At 41.3% G+C, this 25,105-nt stretch overlaps 1 protein-coding gene across 5 annotated transcripts in view; it reads right to left on the bottom strand.

Moving 5' to 3' along the window:
• LOC132818359 (AT-rich interactive domain-containing protein 3A-like) overlaps positions 1-12,363 on the bottom strand; it is a 454,864-nt gene extending 442,501 nt beyond the window's left edge. For 3 of the 5 annotated variants that reach the window (XM_060829311.1, XM_060829321.1, XM_060829331.1), the window contains exons 1-2: positions 11,889-12,363; positions 9,494-10,195 (exon numbers count right to left, since the gene is read on the bottom strand). In XM_060829311.1, the coding sequence (XP_060685294.1) occupies positions 9,494-10,195; positions 11,889-11,927 (741 nt within the window). In that variant the 5' untranslated portion in view covers positions 11,928-12,363. Of the gene's footprint in view, positions 1-9,493; positions 10,196-10,503; positions 10,684-11,461; positions 11,744-11,888 lie in introns of those variants that run through there. The other 2 variants (XM_060829340.1, XM_060829347.1) reach the window with 2 other exon arrangements.
• Positions 12,364-25,105: the final 12,742 nt, after the last annotated feature.

Genomic DNA, 25,105 nt, shown 5'->3' with positions numbered 1-25,105 from the left:
TGTAGTTATGCCCCTCGTACAGGCTGACATCTTCATCCTAGGAAAAAGACTTTCACTGTCTACCCGATCGAATCCTCTGATCATCTTGTATGTCTCTATCAAATCCCCTCTTATCCTTCTTCTTTGCAATGAGAACAAACCCAAGTTTCTCAGCCTTTCCTCACAAGACCTTCCCACCAGACCGGGCAACATCTTTGCAAATCTCCTCTGCACCTTTTCCAATGCTTCCACATCCTTCCTGAAATATGGCGACCAGAACTGTACACAATATTCTAAGTGTGACCGCACTAGCGTTTTGAGAGGAGACCTGGTAGGTGTTTATAAAATAATCAGAGGTGTAGATAGAGTTAATGGTAGGATGGGGAATTTTAAGACTAGGGGGTACATTTTTAAGGATATTTTAAAAAAACATGCAGCAAATGTTTTACACAGAGGGTGGTTCACATGTGGAATCAACTTTCTGAGGAAGTGGTGGATACAGGTATAATTACAATGTTTAAAAGACATGATAGGGACATGAATAGGAAAAGTTTGGAGGAATATGGGTCAGGAGAAGACAGGTGGGATTAGTTTAGTTTGGGATTATGTTTGCCATTGACTAGTTGGACCAAAGGATCTGTTTCCATGCTGTATGACTCTATGACTATATTGTTCCCGGAAACAGTCCTAAGTATACCCAAAGAATTCTTCCTCCTGGCTACCTTTGCCAATTAGATTTTCCCAATATTCATGAAGATTAGAGTTACCCATGATTAGTGCATTGCCTTGTTTACATGCCCCCATTTATTCTCTGTCAGGCAAACCAGCTGCTGTTGTTGTGGTTCTGTTCGCCAAGCTGGGAATTTGTGTTGCAAACGTTTTGTCCCCTGTCTAGGTGACATCTTCAGTGCTTGGGAGCCTCCGGTGAAGCGCTTCTGCGATGTTTCCTCCGGCATTTATAGTGGTTTGTCTCTGCCATTTTGTGTCTCTGTCCACACTACATAGGACAAACAGGAAGACAGCTAACGATCCGCATCCATGAACACTAACTAGCCATGAAACGACACGACCAGCCATCCTTAGTAGCCACACACGCAGATGACAAACAACATGAATTCGACTCGGATAACACTACTATTATAGGGCTAGCCAAACAGAGAACAGCCAGGGAGATCCTAGAGGCATGACAGTCATCCACAGATTCTATCAACAAACACATCAACCTGGACCCAATATACCGGCCACTGCAGCGGACAGCTGGAACTGACAACCGGAAGCGACAGAGACAAGCCACTATAAACGCCAGAGGAAACATCACAGAAGCACTTCACAGGAGGCTCCCAAGCACTGAGGATGTCACCTAGACAGGGGATGAAACGTTTGCAACACAAATTCCCAGCTCGGTGAACAGAACCACAACAATGAGCACCCGAGCTATAAATCTTCTCCCAAACTTTGAAAAACAGCTGCTATTAGGGGCTCTATAAATTACAGGCAGAAGTGAGGACTGCAGATGCTGGAAACCAGAGTCTAGATTAGAGTGGTGCTGGAAAAGCACTGCAGGTCAGGCAGCATCCAAGGAGCAGGAAAATTGACATTTCGGGCAAAAACCCTTCATCAGGAATGGAGCTCTAATCTAATCTAATTCCACCTGTCTTCTCCTGACCCATATTCCTCCAAACCTTTCCTATTCATGTATCTATCAAATGTCTTAGAAACATTGTAATTGTAACTATATCCACCACTTCCTCAGGACGTTGATTCCACATGTGAACCACCCTCTGTGTAAAACATTTGCTGCATGTTTTTTAAAATCTCCTAAAAAATGTACCCCCAGTCTTAAAATTCCTCATCCAACCACTCTAATATAAACACCGATCTATAAATTATACCTAACTGTGCTTTCTTCCATTAGTTTTGCCTTTCTACTACCCTCCTCACATACAAATCTTCATCATTTGCTCTTATCTTCCCCAACCCTGCCCCCTACATCTTTCACTTCCACACATACACGTTCCCTGTGCTGTCTACTCATTCACTCAGGACACCTCATTACTTTCCCCCCACCTGTACTAGTACTAACGGATGTGCCACCAATGTTTATCTCAACCCTTCCCTTTGCTTATTCCTGGAAGAAATGACTCATGGGAGGACAGAGAGAGCCAAGAAGGGTGGTGTGGTACCCAACATGTAGCTCCTCACTTTCTATGAAAAGAAAAACCCCATATTTGCTGGAGTTCCTCCTGTGGGAGTCAATACATAACTTGTGCATCACCACCATCACTGACATTGATTCTTGCAGTGAAGAGTGCTTGGGTAGATGAGTAAGGTTTGCACACAGCAAGTAGTGCACCAAAGTGTCTTTATTTTATACAGTTGTCTTTAATAATGTTCAGCTTCGAAGGGCCTCATATTGTTATAAAGTGATGCGCTCTCCTTTACAAAAGAAAACACTTACCCTGCCAATCCAAGCCATTTTCAGGTCGATTGTACGTTTGTTATTTACACACGATGGAGGGAAACAGCAGTTGCTCCTCACACAATGAGTCTCAGACTCAGGCTTTTTGCTTTTTAGCACCTAAATGTGTACATTCCCTCCCTCTTCACCCCATCAACTCTGAGTTTTCCCAAATTCCCACCCAACTTGTCCATTTAAATCTCCATCTTCCCAGATTATCCCTCAGCCCAGGCCTATCAAGTTAACATGCCAGATATAGTGTTCCACCATTGCCCCACTGGAACCAAGGTACTGCTGAGCAGGTGGACTGCACAGTGTTTTGTCTCAGCGAGATCTGGGCATCCTTATACATGAATCATAAAGAGTTACACAGCAATTATGGCAGCAATTAGGAAGAAAAATGGAATGCTCATTGGAAGAAGGATGCGCCTAAAAGAGAGGAATTGTTGCCACACTGTACAGAAAATTGGCAAGATCACCCCAAAGATTACTGCACAGAGTTTTGTCCTCCATATGTCAGATATTGAAGCATAGAAAATAGGAGAAAGCTATTTGGCCCTTCAAGCCGAACCCACCATTCAATATTATCATGGAAGGATGTTAGTAGGATTGGAGGGCTTGATCGATAAAGATAGGCTGAATAAGCTGGGGCCTTTTCTCACTGAAGCCTGGGAGGATGAAAGGTGACCTTATCAAGGTTTATAAAATCAGGAGGGGGCATAGAAAAGGTGAATAGCAAAGGTCTTTACCCTAGGCTGGGGATTTCAAAACCAATTATCAAGCTATATAAGGAGCTTTGAGTTCTCTCTAAAGACATAATTCTCTGTGTGTAACACTGACCATCACTGTTGGGAAGCGCAGGCCGTAGATGGTGATGCCTTAAGATGCTACATGGAGTGCCACACACACATTTCAGACTGAGCAGAAAATTAGCATGAAACAGAAAAGGATTGGTATGAAGCCAATTGTTCCCAGCAACATCTACAACTTCACTTACACTCACTGTGTCAAACTCTGTTCACAGATAGGTCCACCAGCAGGCCTACACCCAATTAATACAAATCTCCACCTGTGAAGAAATGTCGAACAAAAATAAAAGATGACCAAATACTTAGTTAAATAGATGATTTTTTTAAAGGAGAAAAGTGAGTTAGAAAGGCGGAACAGTTCAGGCTTGACATAGAATCATAGAGATGTACAGCAAGGAAAAAGACCCTTCGGTCCAAATCGTCCATCCGACCGCATATCCGAAACTAATCTAGTCCCATTTGCCATCACTTGGCCCATATCCCTCTAAACTCTTCCTATTCATATACCATCCAGATACTTTTTAAATGTTGTAATTATACCAGTCCCCACCACTTCCTCTGGCAGCTCACTCTATACACTCACCACCCTCTGCGCGAAAAAGTTGCCTCTTAGATTGCTAGAGTTTAGGGCCTAAGTAGCTCAATGTATGAACACCAATCGTCAAATAATTAAAATGAACTGACACCGTCTCTGTTAATTTTGCATCCATTGTTAAAATTAACCAATGACCAAAGCATCTCTCTGTAATTTTATCCTGCTTGAATCAAGTATATGAATTTGGGCCTGTCAAGACTGCTGAAGATCTTGACAAACAAAAGAAAACCAAAGAACTGTGGATGCTGGAAATCTGAAACAAAAACAGAAATTACTGGAAAAGCCAAACCATTTCTCATCTACAATCAGTTCTGAAGAAAGGTAACTGGACCCTAAATGTTAATTCGGTTTTCTCTCCACAGATGCCACCAGACCTGCTGAGTTTTTCCAGGAATTTCTGCTTTTGTCCCTGAGGATCTCATATGTTTTAATCAAGTCACCTGTCACTCTTCTAAACCATACAAGCCTAACTCATTCAACTTTTGTTCATATGAGAAATTTAGCAATTGTAGCTTCATCCAAGTCATTAAAATAAATTGTAAAATGTTGGTGCCCCAGCACTGATCCCTGTGACACACCACTCAACGCATCTTGTCAAACAGGAAATGGCCCATTCATGCCTAATCTTTGTCTATTGCGAGCCAGTCAAATTTCTGTCCATGTCAATATATTACCCCATGAGCTTTTATTGTCCACAGTAGTCAAGTAATCTGCTTCATGATTTGGAGATGCCGGCGTTGGACTGGGGTGTACAAAGTTAAAAATCACACAACACCAGGTTATAGTCCAACACGTTCCAATTAAACCTGTTGGACTATAACCTGGTGTTGTGTGATTTTTAAATCTGCTTCAAGTACACTTTAATAGCTCACAAACTAAATGCACTGCTTGATGGAAAAAGAATTTGGAATTCATTTTTTCACAGTTGACCATCCTTTGGAGCATCATCCTTGGCTACTATGACCCCAAACTAGGAAGTGGAAATATCAGGCATAGGAGTTCGACTTCTAAATATGATGCAGTGACCAAAAATGTGGCAGCTATAAACAAGCAGCAACTCAGTCAGATCTGTGAAGCTTATCTGTTTTATTGACAGAAGTCTAATAATCTGTTGTGGCTTTTTTATATATTGTTTGGTTTTGTTTTATGATTTCCAGCAAATACAGCTTAATTTTGTTTTATGCATGCATGTGTAATTTAGATTAATTTTGCTTTAAAAATGGTTACATCCTCCTAGTTACCAGTAATTCCATCTCCTATATCCCTTCCACACATGTAGCTTACAAACATGCTCAGGCTCAAACAATACGAGCTGTCACTTGGGCAATGCAACATAAGGGAGCTGAAGGTTTTTGAGGTTGATCCATTAAATTACAATGCTTACAGAAGAGGAGAGGTAAAGTTTTATGGAACAAAATCACCAGCCAACATATCACCACAATGGGCTACTTCTATTAGTGTGACTGACTTCAATACGAATCCTGTATTTTCATTATAACTATATATATATATATATATATATATATACCCTTATATTTTAAGGTGCATCCCAATCAAATGGCAATTAAAACAATACTATCAATCCAATTTTTTTGCCACCTATTTTTGGCCTATATGAGTCCATTAGTTACAAAGTGCAATTCACAAACAGTCATTACGGTGTAGTCTACAGACCCAACACAGTATTGTAAAGCCTTTTCCTAATACAAGGAGCATATACATGTGCGTAAAAGTCAAACTTCTGTTAACAATTACCTCTTGCTATACTCACTTTTAAGCAACTGTTCACATGTAGTCTTAAGCAATTCCAAATGAGCCTGATGAACAATGCATACTAAGGAGAGGTCAGGAGGAAAAGTATTGGAAAATAATCCTAATGATCAGAGATTGTTAGTGCTTCCATTTTCCATGTCAAATTAAGCTCAGTCTATAATTGATACCTGGTACTTTGCAAATTAGAAGCAGATGGGAAAGTCGTTCCACACTGCTGGAAGCCATTTTTGGTAGCTTTGGTTAACAGCATTAGTAGTCCCTCCTTTCCTTACCTAATAGTATAAAAGTTGAAATGGGCAAACCAAATCAAGTCAAATGCTTATCTATTTCAATTGTTGCATTGTATTTTTAACAAAAAATATGGATCACCTACATTTGGCACTCACAGAAAACCAAATAGATTTTATTTTTGTTTACTAACTGTTATTTGAGTCAGCTTTCACCCTTACTGTCCTACAGGCCCTCACTTATGCTGAGCTACAGTTCAAGGGTACTCAGCTTCCTCAGACACCTTGTTTAAGTGGCCATCTTCATGGATCACTCTGGACAGTGTGAGCAGCCAATTTGCTCATGGGTGACACAGGAGCTGAGTCAAATTCTTTCAAGATCTGATGACCACTCATTTTCCGACATGGGTCACTGCAATCAGAAATCCTGGATATTTCTCCTACCACATCACCTTCTGAACCCAGGGGGGCTGAAGCCAATTGCTGGGTTTCAATTGCTGGGCAAGATCAGCTAACTCCACATAGACCAAGGATCAAAGTTATGGTTGTTTGATGCACAAGACTTTGTACAAGGTGTAATAACAAGATACTGAGCCCCGGCTACTATTTTTGTTGCAAGTGTATAATCTTTCAATGGATTGTTGTAATCCCAAGCATCTGGTTACTCTCTGTAGCCAGTGGCAATATTTGTAACTGACCCATTCATGGTTTTATGGTCTTACTGTTTTGTCTTATCCAATTTTTTAAAATGGCATTAAAACCATATTGTACCCACTTAGCTATGATACACAACAAAATCAATTAATTAAAACAAATTTGAATCTAACAGCAGGAATTTCACACATACTATCTTGGTTTTGTTACATTTTTGTTGCAACTGAGGAACACTTCCCTGCAAGTGCACTAGCTCTTTAAAATGTCCCTGGGCAGGATTTATTCGTGAAAGGAAATAGTTCCCAAATGAAATTCAATTTCTAACTCTTTATCTAGTTTTACTTTTGCACAAACATGAACTGGTGTCATAAAATGCAAAAAAAAGGAGAGGAATTATTTGTTTTCAACAACTTAATAAATGTCTTGTTAATTAGTTGTACTGGAATTAGCTGATAATTAGTCAAAATGCGATTCAAATGCATCTATTCATTGCTAATTACATAGGAACATAGGAATGAGGAGCAGGAGTAGGCAATTCAGCCCTTTGAGCCCACTTGGCTATTTAAGATGATCATGACTGATCTTATCTTGATCTCAACTCCACTTTCCTGCCTGCTCCCCATAGCTCTTTATCCTGCTTTTTCCTCCGAATACATATTAAGACATACAGAAATGTTTAACACATTGCAATTCTGAGGTAAGGTCGTCTACTAGAAACATTAATTCTGTTTTTCTCTCCACAGACCTTCTGAGTATTTTTACCATATTTTTAATTTTAGATTTCCATCATCCAGAGTAATGTGCTTCTAATGTAACAAACCTCGACTGGTGACCTGCTGGAACTGTTCTGTTTTTTGAGTGATTAGGGCACTGTTATTTTGCTTGTAAACAGTGATTTTGACATTGGGCACTGATGCCCATGCAATTAAGTTACTTGATCATCCCCTTACTTTTCATGAATTTGAATAGTTTTACTAAGTTACATTACCATTATTGGGTAAAGTATATTATATAGAAGTTGCAAAATCATCAGAGAACTTTTACAAATTCCAGTAAAGCCTTGTTGTATTCAAAAGAACAAGGATAGAATCTATTATACGAGGGTATAAAATAGGCCTGTAGATGTAGAAATGTGAAAAAGTCAGCATATGATAAAATCCTGCATGTAGCAGCGATTTATATGCAATGAGTATGCACACATTTGGACATAAGTATAAACCCATTCTGGAAAGTAATAGCACATTTCTAATCATTGAAACATACTACATGAATAAAAAATGTTGCCAATAGTTAAAACACTAAGGTTTGGTTAAATTTATGCATCATGATTAGGATACAATCCCCTCTGATATGTTTTATGAACTAAATCAATGGTAACTCAAGCAGAAGGTTTATGTGATGCAACAATACATTAACTCAGATTTTTTTTCTCATCCAAAAGCAACTGATGTTAAAAGTGCTGAAAACATTCTAAATTGCAAGGTAAACATTGAGAAAAAGTATTGTTACTTTCTGAACATGTTGATTTCTTATTGCATGAGAATTTCATAGGCAGCATTACCCTCATACACCTCATTCATGTTGTCAAGATTCTTGTGCATCTATTAACTCTTTTGACAGGCCATTTGCTTGAGGAAGGCCTTACAACCAAACCCTATTTCGTTCTCATACAATGTCCATTCACTTTTAATTCCATCAACAGTTGCTGCTTTTGATGAGTAGGGTAAACTTTGGCCAATCTTCCCTTCCTTAGATCAGATGTATTGAAACTAATGTGGCATACATGAGTTGCACAAAGCTGAGATTAGCTAGCTCAGTTTAGACCTGGAATCTCCTTGGTTTGTTTGACCCAGAAATTCTTTGGTTGAATTTGCTGGGCTACTGAAAAAGCTTTAACAAATTGATTCAAGGTGTCCAATGAATTCACTCATTCACTATAATTCTATGACAATTAGTAATTGAATGACTTCCTTCAGAGTTCCTCCTGGTTTGGTCTGAAGCCACCCTCAACTTTCTCAATCAAACTGAGGTTGAATTTGAAACCTGAGAAACTGCTAAACAAAATAGCCTAACATAAAGTGAAATGATTTGTGTTAACAGTACGTTTATAACATCCTTTTAGCATTAGCAGAAAAGAAAATCCACCAATATATAGGAAGAAAGTGTTGAAAGATGAAATGCAAAGTCACTAAAATGGCATTGCAAGTGTAATAGTAAATAAGAACTGTACATTCTTACTGCCTCTGATCTATTTCTCAGACTTAATCATCCCAGTGACACAGGAATGAATGTATTTGAAATGTGAACAACTTCCAGTACCAAAATTTAACAGACAGAAAATTAGTTACAACTTTCTTAAACTTTCCAGTGAAAAGAATTTCGCATTTAACAACGTGCTTTACTTTGGCGATATAAACATTCCTAACCTCTGTGGAGAGGTTTAACGTTCTCTTTAAACATTCAGTGATAGAAACCTGTTAAAATGAATGGAGGGCAACTACCTGTCACTAAGTACATTTACCTGTGCCGGGACTGTATTTGCTTCTGTACAAAGTAACTTGATATACAGCACAAATTACACAGTTTAAAGCCATTAGTCTGTACTCCCAATCTATGAGCACAGCGTGTGTACATACTTAATTGTTGTATCGTTATTTTTCTTAACGAGATCCTCTAAACTCGGGATATTCCACTTCTTTCAAACATGTTCGTTCTGTACGAACTCGGATTTTCGCCTGCTGAAGATCGCTCTGCGGACTCCCCCACAATAAAACACACAAAGTAAACTCAACATAGTCTCAGCTCAACATCCTGAATTCCTTGCTTCCTGCTGTAACCCAACAGGCAAAGAGCCAGTCACATCCTAGGAAAGTTGGCCTGGTGGTGCCAACTCCGGGAGATGGCCAACTCTGGCTAATTCTGCGCACACGTGCCCTTTACCCTACCTGGTAAACTGGGTCAGACCCTGGCCCAAACTGGAGAGGAAAGTTTCGCTTACCTGCTTAAACTGTTCCTCGTAGGTCCATTCCTGCTGCTGCTGCTGGGACTGCGGCGGCTGAGGGATACCGACTGGGGAGTGAGATTGGCCGGGAAGGTGGTAGTGATGCTGCCCGAATCTGGACAGCTGGACAGGGGTCCCTTTGAGAGTGTGCCCGGGGGTTGGCACCCCGGAAGCGCGATGATGGATCTGACTCCCATCCATTCCTTCCTCCTCCTCCTCCTCCTCTTCGTCTCCCTCCTCTCCCAGCTCTTCTTCCTCCTCCTCCTCCTCCTCTTCCTCCTCCTCCTCTTCCCCGGGCTCGGGCTCGTCTTCCTCGGACTCGGAGAGGGCGGACGGGACGCGGCGGCGCTGCGCTGTCACGAGCGGCCGATGGGCCCCACTCGATCCGGGGCCGGCGTCCCCTAAGCCGGCGAGAGCGGCGGCTCGGACCGCTGCCAGGGCGGCTGCTTGCTGGGCTGCTGCCAGGTGCTGGTGCACGGCGGCGCTCACGGCTTGCTGCTGCTGCTGACTGTCAGCTCCTGCTCGGCTCACATCCCTCTCCCTCTCCTTCCTCTGCCTTTCCTCCAGCTCCAGCCTGGCCTGCTGCTGCCTCTGCAGGTTTTCCATCACCGCTTCCAGCTTCATGCCGTGGGGAGCCTGGTAGTGTGCACTTCCAGAGGAGATCAGACCGAGTCCATTAGAAGCTGTTAAACCTTGGTGCTGGTACAGAAGGGGGGTGGGGGGGGGGGGAAGCAAAAACAAAACAAAAATAGTCATGCGGGACAATTTGACCAAACTTCGCACGCAAACTGACCATGAGTACTTCACAGGCGGAAGCTGCTGGTCTTTTCTTTAAAAAAATAATCCAAAACTACAACATACTCGAGCGAGGAAAGCAAAACTTTACTGCATCGTTAACGTGCAGGACTCGACTGAGTATATTAAAAGTAAAATCAGGAATTTGTATCAAAAGTGCATGCATTTTCAAACCCCCGTGATCTGCTTTTACTGAAACTTTTAATAGGCACCTTCTTTAAACTGTTCCCCGGGGCTCACACAGACAGTGCAAAGGATTGCAAATGAAACCAGCAGATCGCACTGCAATTCCAAGCGCAATTTGCTCAAATCGTTGCTTTTTAAAGAAAGAAAGTTTAGTTTTCTTTTGTCTGGTGGGTTGTGAAAAGCCCCGACTATTTGATATAGACCGAGCGATCGCTGCTCCTCTGGTTGTTATTTGTTGGCACGTACACCCCACAAGGAAAAGCAAATGCGCCTCATAATAAACTGAATTAAATATGACCTGACCCTATTGTGCAACGCCCCATTAAAGCCTGGCCTCAGAAACAAGTGACTCCGACAACTGCAAACTAGCCCAAAAGAGAAACACATCCAGAATGTCGCTCTGGAGACACTATTTAGCAACTTAGAAAGTACAACATTTCGAGAGATTGTCATTTGTAAATCCAACGTCGAAGATATACATTCCAGAATTGGTTACAATGTGACTCTTCCCAGCTTCAGGAAGAATCCTTCAAAAAAACTTTTTTTTTCCCTTGTCGGTAATCACCAGGAAAGCTTCTCTGATTGTTTTCATGGCACAAGCACAATCCTCCTCACCCCCTCCCCCCCCCACCCACCCCCTCCATAAATGTTAGATTTCACAAATTTCCCATAAATTTATCAAAACTCAGTCAGCCCTGCTTGGGGGGAGAAAACCTACAAAGCTTGGATCATTGCATTCACCGCTCCCCTTCTCAATAAAAAAAATTGTTTTTAACATGTGCTGTTTAGTTATAAACATTTCTAGGTTATTTTCTGGGTGGAAACGGGCCATTCATTCACTTTATTTATTCCGCTCGCTGCCTGACCGTTGCCGCACTCTTAATCTCAGCGATCGCTCATCGCAAGTTTCATCGCTTTATCGCCGCTGACTTTCTTTGGTTGTTGTTGGGGGTGGGGGGTTGAGAATGTGAACGTGGAATTTACCTTTCCCGAGAAACAAAATCTCAACAAACGGACCAACCCGAACAAACGCCCGTCTTTTTTTTAATATGTCGATCAGCGTTGACTCTGATTTGCCTGAAATCCTGCCTTCTGCTTTATCTCTAGATGTACACAGTTTTTTTTTCAATTCAGTCGTTTGTTCCCAGATTAAACAATCTGCCCTTTCATTTTCTTGCTCCCTCCGTCTTCCCTCTCTGTGACGGGTTGCAGATCCTGTCACGACTCCTATTTAGTAACACTTTATCTCTGTAAAAATCGCTTCCCCCCACCGCCAAACCTGATTAAAATATTTACAGAGAGAGAGAGCTAGCTGCCGAGTTACGCCTCCAGGCGATCTAGCCGAGTGAGACAAGGAGAGACGGAGAGAAAGTGGATAAGTGATATAAGAAATGATTTTGAAATTCCTCACCAGCGTTGCTTTAGCCACTATACTCGCGTTGTCAACCATGATCTATTTTGGTATTGCTGTTTTCTTGTTGTTTTACTTTCCTTTCTCGTTATCCACATGGAGAATTCCCTTTGGACAGTCCAGATTTGCTTTTCTGATTTCGATATTCCCGATCCAGTCCCTCTGGGGACTCGCTGCTTCCTTTTCACAGCATGCAACATACATAGAAACATATATAGATCCGCACATATACATAGGTATATCACTGCCAACCATTAAATATCGCCCTCCAATTGCAACAAGTGGCTCAAAAGCGCTGGGGCGCTTGCGTAACCTGGTCTGAAAGAGCCAGACCTCTACTCCCATTTGCTAAATAGACGTCAATGTGTTGATAAATAGAAGAGGCAGCGGAGGGGCTGTGGGGGAAGTAATGACAGCCGGATCCCACTTCTAATAGGGATACATGCTTCCCAATTCCAGGGCACAGCAGCCTTGGTTCTCACTGCGGGGTCTGCACTACTTCAATGCTCCTGTTTCTGGTTTGTTTGTGGATGTGTCATCACTCGGCTCTGGAGGACAGAGAGTCGGCTGGGCACCAACTTGGCACCAAATTAAAGAGGGGTGGGGGGTGGGGGGTTAAAAAAAGCAAACGGGTTCGCCTGGGAGACAGTTGCACCTCGGGCTGTGCCTTGAACCGTTTAAATATGAACATTAAATGTCCCCATGTCCTTGGTGAACGAGATGAGCCCACAAATCCAGCTCCCAGTGCCCCCACTCCCCCCACACAATGTGATTGAACCGAACGGGACAACAACAGCCTATGGCGAGAGTGGAAGTGAAACACCCTGGATAGAGTCGCACCTCTTTGATGCAGGACCCCGTCAGAGTAAACTGCCTGTACGATTTACATTGTTCCGTAGATTGGAGACCAGGAAGGCCGACAATGAATAAGGGAGTGTCGGGCTTGGGTGAGCTCTAGTGTGACAGCCTAAGATATATCGACTTCTCACCATATGGGAAATTTACACCGACAACTCTGGGTGTGGCTGCAACTTGTAAAGTGCGAGATTGGTGGGTGTGGGAGGCTGAGATATTTAAACATCAAACATCCAGACAGTTCATAAATAGAGAAAGCAGATGGCTCCCTTTGACAGTAACCAACACAACGAAAGGAAGGCGAATGGCTAGACCGTTCCCCTGCAAAGTAGCTGTGGCTGGAGCTTTATTTGATTCGCAGAAGACAATTTGTTAAACACAATTAAGCAGCCGCCAACACTAAGCGGGGAAAAAAAACTCAACCCGCAACAAGTTTCGCAGCCGCCTGAGTAATTAATGCGAGCAGTTTTCGCTGAGTTTGTGTTTGCTTTGAGGCGTGGACATTGAAGACAGTCGGACACAAAGATAATAAATATGCTGGGGAGAATAATGACAGGGCGTAACTACTGATACAAACAATACCAGATGTGTTCTAGGACGTGGTCCAGGGTTGATGGGAAATCTATACAATGGATTGCGATCATTTTGTTTTCGCAGATGGTTGTGTGTCAATTTGTCCAATATATTCATGATTTTTCTGACTAAAATCGGAGCTAGTGTGTTGCATAGGTTCAACCATGGCAATACATTATGTTGCACAGCATGCCCACATTGGCAATACGTGTTGTGGAATGCACGCTGGTATGGAGTGATTATATAGGCCCTTTGCTGTGTAACCGAGTGTTGGACAAGTATAGGAGAATGTCCTCGGCAGGGCTGTGCTCAGTTAGCTGTCCTGAGTCAAACAGCAATGAGTGCCCGCCTCCGACATCTTTTGGAAGGGGAGAATAAAGCCAGCCAGGATTCCCACTCCTGATTGGCATCCAGTGACCCCTGGTGGAAAGTGCAAGTGAGTGGCGATCACACGAAACAGCATCACTGTTGGTTGTGGTGTTATTGCCACCACCACCATCCCCCTCCCCCCCCTCCTCCCCCACCCCTCCATCGACCCACTGATTTTATTGACTAACTGCTGATTCTCACTATCAATGTTCACATGTAAATGATGATCGTTTGGGTGCTGTATCAGGGAAATGCTTGTGCCGATACAACTTATTTTGTCTCATAGACTGGAGACCATGGAAGGTGTTAACTAGGTTCCGTGTCGCAGTTTGATATATCATTTTCATGGATGCAGGAGAGAAAAGGAGGAAAACACTTTTATAGCGATGAAAAGAAATTATAAAGAGCAGCTATCAAGCTTTGGGTACCTTCTTATGGGGTGTGGGTGGCATCAGCCGCCACAGAAAGCGATAAATTCAAATAGTTTATAGTCATTGTCGGAAGCTATATCTGGTACAGTATGTCAATATGGAAATCACACACAGCTTTCTCTAGATATTAGCAGGGCTACAAGAACATTGTTTATAGGTAATCTGGTGTATAATTGTGATGTTTAGCTGCCAAGATGAATTTGTGTTGAACTAGTCCTGTCCTTTCAAGTCTTCCCTGGGTGCTGAGTCAAAGGTCTAAGGAGACACATTCTGATGATTGCAATGCCTTCTGAAGTCAATTAGAAGGTTATTTTTAAATTTCTGACTGTAGATCCAAAGATTTTACCATGTTCAGATTGCCTCTGGCAAACTATGACAGTTTTAAGTACAATGTTTAGGGCATCAAAGACAGAATTGATATGCAAGTGTCCTTAATTCAGGATACAGAGTGCATGAAACAAAACAATCTATCAGTCCTTTTTTTTCAGGAAATGTAGAAAAATCCTTAATGCAATTGTTAATGAGAAACCTAATGTCTGTTTTCAGATTCTCCCCTTAAAACCAGGCTGTTCTGAATACTGCTGGTTCTGGGTCTGCTTGAGGATAACACAACCAGCATGTAAACTAACCAGTGGACCTCAAAGTCAGCATTAAGACCAAAAGACATAGGAGCAGAAATTAGGCCATTCAGCCTATCGAGTCTGCTCTGCTATTCAATCATGGCTGATAGGTTTTTCAACCCATTCTCCCACTTTGTCCCCATAAGCTTTGATAATCAAGAACCTATCTCTCTCAGTCTTTAATATACTTAACGACCGAGCCTCCACCCTTCTGTGGCAATGAATTCCATAGATTCACCACCCTCAGGCTGAACAAGTTTCTCCTTATATCTGTTCTAAAAGATCTTCCCTTTAGGTAAGGTTAATAAGTTTGCAGATGACACGAAAATTGGAGGTGAAATGAACAGCATAGAAGGATACCTCAGATTACAACGGGATCTTGATCAGATGAGCCAATGGACGGAGGAGTGGCAGATGGAGTTTACTTTAGATAAATGTGAGGTGCTGCATTTTGGAAAAGCAACACTTAATGGTAAGATCCTCGGGGATGTTGCTGAACAAAGAGTGCAGGTTCATAGCTCTTTGAAAATAGAGTCGCAATTAGATTGCTTTCCTTTATTGGACAGAGGTTTGAGTACAGGAGTTGGGAGGTCATGTTGCAGCTATACAGGACATTGGTTAGGCCACTGTTGGAATATTGCTTGCAATTCTGGTCTCCTTCCTTTCAGAAAGATGTTGTGAAACTTGAAAGAGTTCAGTAAAGATTTATAAGAATGTTACCAGTGTTGGAGGATTTGAGCTATGGGGAGAGGCTGAACAGGCCGGAGCTGTTTTCCCTGGAGCTTCGGAGGCTGAGAGGTGACCTTATAGAGGTATATAAAATCATGAAGGGCATGGATAGGGTAAATAGACATGGTCTTTTCTCTAGGGTCGGGGAGTCCAGAACTTGAGGGCATAGGTTTAAGTGAGAGGGGAAAGATATAAAAGAGACCTAAGGGGCAACATTTTCATGCAGAGGGTGGTGCGTGTATGGAATGAGCTGCCAGAGGAAGTGGTGGAGGCTAGTACAATTGCAATGTTTAAAAGGCATCTGGATGGGTATATGAATAGGAAGGGTTTGGAGGAATATGGGCCAGGTGCTGGCAGGTGGGACTAGATTGGGTTGGAATATCTGATCAGCATGGACAAGTTGGACTGAAGGGTTTGTTTCTGTGCTGTACATCTCTATGACTCTACTCTAAGGCTGTGCCCTTGGGTCCTAGTCTCTCCCATCAATGGAACCATTTTTCCAGAATCCACTCTATCTAGGCTATTCAGTATTCTGGATTAGTGGTGCTGGAAGAGCACAGCAGTTCAGGCAGCATCAGGAAAGGCTTTTGCCCGAAACGTCGATTTCGCTGCACTTTGGATGCTGCCTGAACTGCTGTGCTCTTCCAGCACCACTGATCTAGAAGCTGGTTTCCAGTATCTGCAGTCATTGTTTTTACCTATTCAGTATTCTGTAAGTTTCAATTAGATCTCACCTCATCCTTCTAAACTCCATCAAATATAGATCCAGAGTCCTCAAGATTTCCTCATATATTGAACTTTTCATTCCTGGGACCATTCTCATGAAGCTCCTCTGGACCACTCTAGGGCCAGTACATCCTTCCTGAGATATGGGGTGCAAAACTAGAGAATTCCAAGCTTCTTAAAACATTCCCAACATAAATGTTGAGGCAAATGAAACTGTTGTGCTCTTTGTTGCATTGGTGTCAATATGCAATGATTAAAACTTTTCACCAGCCAGACTTCTGGTGACATGCAGTATGTATCACCAGCTCATATTCTCAATATTACTGGGTATGCTTGTTCTGGTGCAGGAATTGTGGCCTGCTGCCAGTTTGTACCAAGATGGCTCTGATAGAGATCAGATAGGAAACCCACGCAGACACGGGGAGAATGTGCAAACTCCACACAGTCAGTCACCTGAGGCAGGAATTGAACTCAGGTCTCTGGTGCTGTGAGGCAGCAGTGCTAACCACTGTGCCACCGTGCTGCCCACATTTAGGAGAGGCAAATCTGACAGAATATGCAACAAGTGTTAATCTGCTGCCCTCAGCCTCTCATTCTCAAATCTCTGCAAAAATTAATGTAATGTATATATTATCTACTTCAGATGATACACTGATTTTTAGGGGTAGGAACATTATATCATGTAATACCCTGAGGCTAAGATGAAACTGTGACACATGTCACAGTCATAAATATTAATTACTGTTAAGTAAATACTAAATGATGTCACTGCTTAATTATTCTTCAAGCTGCAGGTCGTAACCCTAGCTTTTTATAAATGTGATTGGTAAGGCTTTAGATGTTAGTTATTTTGGTTCCATGTAAAATGATTCTTGTTACTTATATTTCTTTTGAGTTGTGGCAATGAAAGTTGAGTGATGCTTGAAGTGTGACAGATCAGTCCGATGAACAAGAAAGAAATAAACATAGGCAGAAATTGCATGCTGCACACAGTAGGCTTGAAATCCAACAGTTTCAAAGGGAGAAACCTAGCAGAGTGAGAGGAGAGAAACAGGAAATTCAGGTGGCACGCACATATATTACTGGCTTCTTTGGCTCTTAAAGAAGCATTTTGATGGAGGAAATTTCGGTAAATATCCCCCATCAAGTTCGCATTACTCTGGGAGAAGGCCAAAGTAGATCCTACACAGGTTTCACCAGTTACACCTACTGTATGACAGTGCTAAATATACTGACATGAAACAATGTACTTTCTGGACAGGACTTGGTAGAGTTACTACTACACTGATAGTCAAATAGCAATTGGACATTGCAACCAGTGACTACTGTAAATCCTGGTGAACCAATATTGAACTCTTTCTAAAGTCAATATATGTTCCCTTGTGTTCAGTGACCAGACATAATGCTGTATTCCAAATGGAGTCTGACAGAGATTTAAGCAAAAGTGAAGCATCATATTTACGCATTTGCATTCCAAATTTCTTTTGACAAAGACTGACATTGTCTTTGTGTTTTAATTACATGTTTTACCTAGGCACTTGCATTTTGTGATCTATGAACAAAACTGCCTAAATTCCTTTTGTCCCAAGTCCCTTTTATCCTCCATGGCTCATTATCTCACCAGTAAAAAAAAATTGATTTATCTTTTCCAGATTCAAAATAAGTGACTTCATTATGCCACCACTGCAATAATTTTACTTTATTCCAATTTTCTTATTATGTCAATGCTCCTTTGTTACTTTCTCCTCTTATTCACACAACTTGCTAAGATTCTTAATTTAGCGACATGTGCTGGCTTGGATATACAACTCTCCACTCCTTCATTCAAATTATGAATATAAATGATGAAAAGCTGAGACCCCAGCACAAGTCTCTGCAGAACACAACTTATCACATCCAACTGAGAACATTACCTTTTGTTCCCTTTTTCTGGCTCCTAACTTATTACAAACCTGATACTCAAGATTACCTCCATTTTTCTCTCTTTGCTAAAAAAATCTTTTCTGTGGGTCATTATTAAATGTTTCCCATAAGCGCATTTAAATAGTATTCATCCACATTCCCTTATTCATCATGCTAGTAACCACCATGGAGAAACTCAGCTAAGTGTTAGAAATGATAAATCTCTTCTACCAGATCATAGTTGGCATGGAAAGTATAAAGGAGCAATTTCTTCATTTGGAAAGTAGACTTTCTAATTTCACAGTTATTACAGTGTTATCTCATTGCCTTTCATGTGATCAATAGATGTGCAGGTGCTTTGAGTTGTTTTTACTTTCTCTTGTTCATATTCAAGACTCAAATGAAGGTTGGATGGATACCGTACACTCCCTAATTCATTTGCTGTCTCACCATCTGTTATTTTTCAAATCAGAAATACTGTCTTGGTTTCGGAACATGGTGAGTGTTCAGGTGAGGGAGATAAATATTAATAAAGAGTGATACCTGCTATAATTTAGGTTCAAGAACTGAAAGCCTGAAATCAGAATGCAAATTACAAGAAAATAATCTGCATGTACTAACAAAAAAGTTGTATTTACATTGTCAATGTTTTCTGAGCATGTTTGAATAAAGCAATTTGTATTTTTGAAATATGCATGCACTGAAGCAGTCTAACTCCAAACGCAGCATGACCTGGACAATATCCAGGCTTCACCTGAAAAATGGCAAGTAACTTTCATGTCACAAAATGGCAGACAATGACCATCTCCAATAAAAGACAAATCAGACATCACTCTTGACATTTAGTGACATTGCAATTGCTGTCAACATCTTGGGGTTACCATTGACTAGAAGTTGAACTGGACTAGTCATATAATGCAGTAGTCACAAAAGCAGGTCAAAGACTAGGAATATGGCAGTGTGTAACACCTTGCCTGAACTCCTAATGCTTGTCTGTCAACTACAAGGCACAATTCATGAGTGTGATAGAATACTCCCACTTGCTTGAATGAGTGCAGCTCCAACAAAATTCAAGAGGCTTGACACCATCCAGGACAAAGCAGCCCACTTGATTAGCAGCACATCTATGCTACCCCCCCAAATTGTCTGTATTGGCAGTGTCTACTATCTATAAGATAAACTGCAGAAATTCACCAAGGCTTCTTTGCGAGAATCTTAGAGAGAACCTTTGAAACTCACAACAGCTTCCATCTAAAAGGACAAGGACTTTAGATTTATGGGAATACCACCACATGCAAGTTTCCGTCCAAACCACTCCTTATACTGACTTAGAAATATACTGCCAATCCTTCACAATCATTAAGTCAAAATCTTGGAATTCCTTTCTGAGGAACACTGTGGATCTACCCATCAGACAGGAGCTGCAGCATTTCAAGAAAGTAGTTTACCACCATCTTCTCAACGGCAACAAGTGATGGGCAGAAATTCTGGCCTACATTCATTTAAAAGGTGTTGACAAAACTCCCAATAAATCTAATGCATCATCAGACAAATATCATTTTGAGAAGTACATCAAATACTTTTCTTTGCTTATTAAAAAAAGCACTTCAAATTCTAGGAATCTGATGCTCTAACCAAGATCAATAACTTATGTGTGGGGTATCACATAATAGTATTCAATGCTCCATAGGATAGCACACTAGCTGTATCAAAAAAACTGTTCCATATAATAGTTATACATGTCAGTAGCTTTGCAGGAAAAAAGGTATAAAATGTTACAGTTTATAGCTTCTTGGTTTCTGCAATAGTTTTAATACTTTTTAATACCTATTTCTTTTTATTCATTCATGGAATGAGAAGGTTGCTGGCTGGACCAGCATTAATTAACCATCCCTAACTGCCCTTGAGCAGGTGCCTTCTTGAACTGCTGCAGTCCATTAGGATAAATATATTTATTTTGCAGCAACATATTTCCAAGTCAGGATGGTAAGTGACTGGGAGAGGATCTTGCAGGTGGTGGTGTTCCCATGGGTCTGCAGCATTTGTTTTTCTGAGTGACAGAGGTCATGGTTTTTGGAGTTGTGCCAAAAGTGGCTTGACAAGTTGATACGCTGCCCCGTTATATATAATATACAGTACCGTCACTGCTCATCACTTATGAAAAGACTGAATGTTGGTGGATGGGGTCCAAATGGTAACAAACAGGATTGCAATTGAGCTTTGTTTTGGATGGTGTCAAATTCTTTGAGTGTTATTGGAGCTGCATTGACTTAGACATATGTGAACATCCTGACTTGTGCCTTGATGGATAAGCATAAGCATTAGGGTTCAAGGGGTTGGTACTCACTGCAGGATTCATAGCCTCTTATTTGCTCCTTTGGCTATATTTATGTGGCCAGCGCAGTACAGTTTGTGGTCATTGGTACCTCTAAGATTTTGGTGGTGGTGGAATGTAGTGATGGCAATTTCATTGAATATCAAGAGATGATGGTTAGGTTCTCTCTGATTAGAGACTGTCATTGCTCGGCACCTGTGCGGAGAGAATGCCCGTGTCTTGTAGCAGTTAGTCATAGGCTGCTTCAGTATCTGTGGAGTCACAAACGGTGTTGAACATTGTGCAATCATCAGTAAACATTCCCACTTCTGACCATATGCTGAAGGTAGTAGGTGTAGGATAATACCCTGAGAAACACCTGCAGAGATGTCCTGGAGTTGAGATGTCTGCCCTCCAGCAACCACACTTATTTTCCTTTGTGCTGAAAACAATAAATGCTGGAGATCACCTTGGGTCAGACAGGAACCATGGAGGGAGAGCAAGCTAATGTTTCAAGTCTAGATGACTCATCATCAGAGCTGAAGTGAAGTGTAGAGGGGGCGGCATTTATGCTATAGTTGGGGGAGGGGTGTGTGTGGGAATGGTGGGTTTAGAGTGCTGGCAGAGGAAAGATGTTGGTAGTTCAGAGTAAGTGATCAGAATGTGAGAATGGCAGAACAATGGGTGTCTAACTGCCAGACTTGAAAAAAATATTCCCAGTTGGATGCGGGAGGGGAGAGAGAGCATGGTGACAGAGAATGTAACAAGTAAAGCTAAAACAAAGGGAAGAATTGGGAGTTGGTTCACAATTTGAAAGTATTGAACTCAATATTAAGTCCAGAAGGCCTGGTCTACAAAATGAGACGTTGTTATAGAGTCATAGAGTCATTGAATACTACATCATGGAAACAGACCTTTCAGCCCAAACTGGTCCGAGAGCTTTTGCCTGAAACGTTGATTTCACTGCTCCTTGGATGCTGCCTGAACTGCTGTGCTCTTCCAGCACCACTAATCCAGAATCTGGTTTCCAGCATCTGCAGTCATTGTTTTTACCATGCTGGCCATGGTGCCCACTCAGCCAGCTCTGATTGCCTGCATCTCTATAAACCCTTCCAATCCACTTATCTATCCAAATGCTTTTTAAATGTTGCTATTGTACCTGCCTCAACCGCTTTCTCTGGTACACCATTCCATATATGCACTAGTCTCTTTGTGAAGAAGTTGCTCCTCCAGTTCTTCCTAAATCTTTCCCCTCGCATCTTAAACCTATGCCCTCTAGTTTTCAATTCCCCATCCCTGGGAAAAAGACATATGCATTCATCCTATCTGTGCCCCTAATGTGTCTTAATAAGGTCATCCCTCATTCTCCTACATTCCAAGGAATAAACTCCTGTCTTGGCCAGCATCTCCCTGAAGTCAGGCCTACTAGTCTTGGCAACATCCTCATAAATCTTCTTTGCACTCTTTTCAGTTTAACTATGTCTTTCCAATAACAGGGTGCCCAATATGATACACAGTACTCCAAGTGCAGCCTCACCAATAACCTATACAAATGTAACATGAAGTTCCAATTCCTATACTCAATACCTTGACTGATGAACTGGAGATGCCGGTGTTGGACTGGGGTGTACAAAGTTAAAAATCACACAACACCAGGTTATAGTCCAACAGGTTTAATTGTCTAGCTATCACCATTGTTAACAGCTAACCCGAGAATGCAACTTTTAAAAAAAAAGGTTCTGTGATTTACACATGAAAGAAGTGAAACTATCACTGTATTCTAACAGATGAAAGGCTTAACAGACAATCAATTTTTCAATGTATGATTTCAGTTACATCACACTGCAAATTTTTGCTATAAATTCTGTGTTACGATCGAGCCCTCCACAATCACCTGATGAAGGAGCATCGCTCCGAAAGCTAGTTTGCTTCCAATTAAACCTATTAGACTATAAGCTGGTGTTGTGTGATTTTTAACTTTGATGAAGGCCATCATGCCAAACGAGTTCTTCACCACCCTGTCTACCTGCCATTGTCAACAAACTATGTACTTGTACTTCTCAGTACCTCTGATCCACAACACTCCTCAGGACTTTGCCATTTACTGTATAATTCCGACCTTGATTCAACTTTCCAAAGTGCAGTACCTCACACTTATCTGTACTGAATTGCACTTGCCAATCTGCAAGGTAAAAACAAGGATTGCAGATGCTGGAAACCAGATTCTAGATCAGTGTGGTGCTGGAAAAGCACAACAATTCAGACAGCATCCGAGGAGCAGGAAAAACTACGTTTTGAGCAAAAGCCCTTCATTTGGAATAGAGTCAGAGTGCCTGCAGGGTGGAGAGATAGATAAGAGGAGGGTGGGGGTGGGGAGAAAGTAGCATGGAGTACAATAGGTGAATGGGGGTGGGGATGGAGGTGATAGGTCAGGGAGGAGGGTGGGGAAGGTAGCAAAGATTACAATGGCATTAGTCAGAGGGAAATGGATCTGGGTGGGTTAGTCTTCAGAGTGTCGGTGTGGACTGGTTGGGCTGAAGGGCCTGTTTCCACACTGTAGGTAGTCTAATCTATTTTCTTAATATTTTGACCATTTAAAATTTTATGAATCATGACTTTGTGATAAGGCATGTATATTTCTGTAATACAACTTCAGGATTCAGGGCATCTTAATTATGGTTATGGTATGATGGAAGTGATTGTATGCGAGGTGACCATTTGACACACACGTTCAATATGGAATCTTTATGGGACTTTATTGTTGTTAAGTAACAGTCCTGAAAATCAAGATTTATTTTAAACAATACACTTGCTGACAATACCAAGTATATATTTTGGGGGAGGTGATGGTCTAGTGGTATTATTGCTGGATTGTTAATCCAGAGACCTAGGTAATGTTCTGGGAACCAGGTTTGAATCCTGCCATGGCAGATGGTAGAATTTGAATTCAACCAAAATCTGGAATTAGGAGTCTAATGATGACCATGGATCCATTGTCAATCATTGGAAAAACCCATCTGGTTCATTAATGTCCTTCAGGGAAGGAAACTGCCACCCTTACCTACTCTGGCTTACATGTGATTCCAGACCCACAGTAATGTGATTGACTCCTAACTGCCTTTTGGCCAATTAGGGATGGTAATAAATGCTGGCCCAGCCAGCAATGCCCTCATCCCATGAATTAATAAAATGAATTAATAAATTAATTCTGAATCCTAGCATCTTACATTATCTAGGAGAGACTAGAAAGTCTTATTTAAGTAATTTAAAAAATAACACTCCAAAATAGTTTATAGGGTCAGTGATTTTCAGTAAGATATCCACAACACTTTGAATTTATACAGCTGCTTTAAAGTTATAAAAATGACTCAGAAAAAGGTTGGCATTAAGCAAAAGAAAACAGTAGGACAAAAGTTTTGTCTGACAACCTTAGGAGCATTCCTAAAGGATGAAACAAAGTTAAGATGCTAAGAAGGAACTAGAGAGGCCATGTCATAGTTAGCTGAGATGCCATTGCTGTATAAAGTAAGTTTATGATGCGCAAGAGGTGGGAACTGAAGAAATGCAACATTCTTGCAAGATTATAGGATTGGGTGTGATGGGAGAGCTAGGAAGGGCAAGGGCTAGGAGGGACTTAAACACAAGTTAAGTAATGATAAATTTGAGCTAACCGCAAAAGAAACATGGTTTGGAGATGTAAATTGCACCCTGATCTCTATCCATTCCCTTTGACTCCTGTTGTCTACTAGCAATACAGGATCCTAATTTTACCCCAGTTGGTTAGAGTAATACTGGTACATATAGGTATGATTATCTCAGTCTAACAGGACAAGGAAAGGCACTGTAGAAATTCCTACTCAACGTATGCCAATTATGACCAGATCAAATTTCACCTAGGACAGAACAAAAAAACAACCTGCTAATATTTATTATTCAAGCAGCCACAAAAGTAATATGTATTTGGACAAGGCACCAATGTGCAGGGCAAAACAAAATTGAGAGTTAAAGGAAAACATTGGATAAAGAACATATATTTTATATTTTATGTATATTTTCATGGAGACTGAAAGTAGGCTGTGGATGAGAGTGTCACTGATGTAGTAAATCCAGAACTCCAGGCTCATGTTCTGCAGCGTGGGTTTGAATCCTACCATGCCTGATGGCGAAATTCGAATTCAATAAACCGTGGAATAAAATGCTGATCTAACAATGACCATGTAACCATTATTGTTGTGGTTAAAAACCCATCCAGTTTACTAACCTATTTTAATGATGGAAGTCTACCTTACTTATCTGGTCTGGCAAGTAACTCCAAACCAACAGCAATGCAGTCTGAACTGCTCTCTGGACAATTAAGGAAGTGAAATAAATGCTGTCCTGGCCAGCACACCATTGTAAATTTGAAACATTGGAAATTACTGTCTGATAAATTTGCAGACAAATTGAAAATTGTGTGACTCATTTTGTATGGTTCTTGAGGAGAACACCAGGATTATTGTGGCAAAATCAAATAAGGATTATATGTACATGGGAGTAACGTGATCAAAATGTTTAGACGATATTGCATTGTTACCATTCTCGCCATCTGAGCCACCAGATAAGATTAATTCCTCAAAATCAGTCTAGGGATACATTTTGTTTTAACATTCTGTAAACCATCTTGCTGGCTTGGTTCAGCTTTCATCCTGTGTGCTTGCC

This window comes from Hemiscyllium ocellatum, chromosome 1 (genome assembly GCF_020745735.1).
Source record: "Hemiscyllium ocellatum isolate sHemOce1 chromosome 1, sHemOce1.pat.X.cur, whole genome shotgun sequence".
In the NCBI taxonomy this organism is placed as follows: domain Eukaryota; kingdom Metazoa; phylum Chordata; class Chondrichthyes; order Orectolobiformes; family Hemiscylliidae; genus Hemiscyllium; species Hemiscyllium ocellatum.
This window is presented reverse-complemented; position numbering and strand designations above follow the sequence as displayed.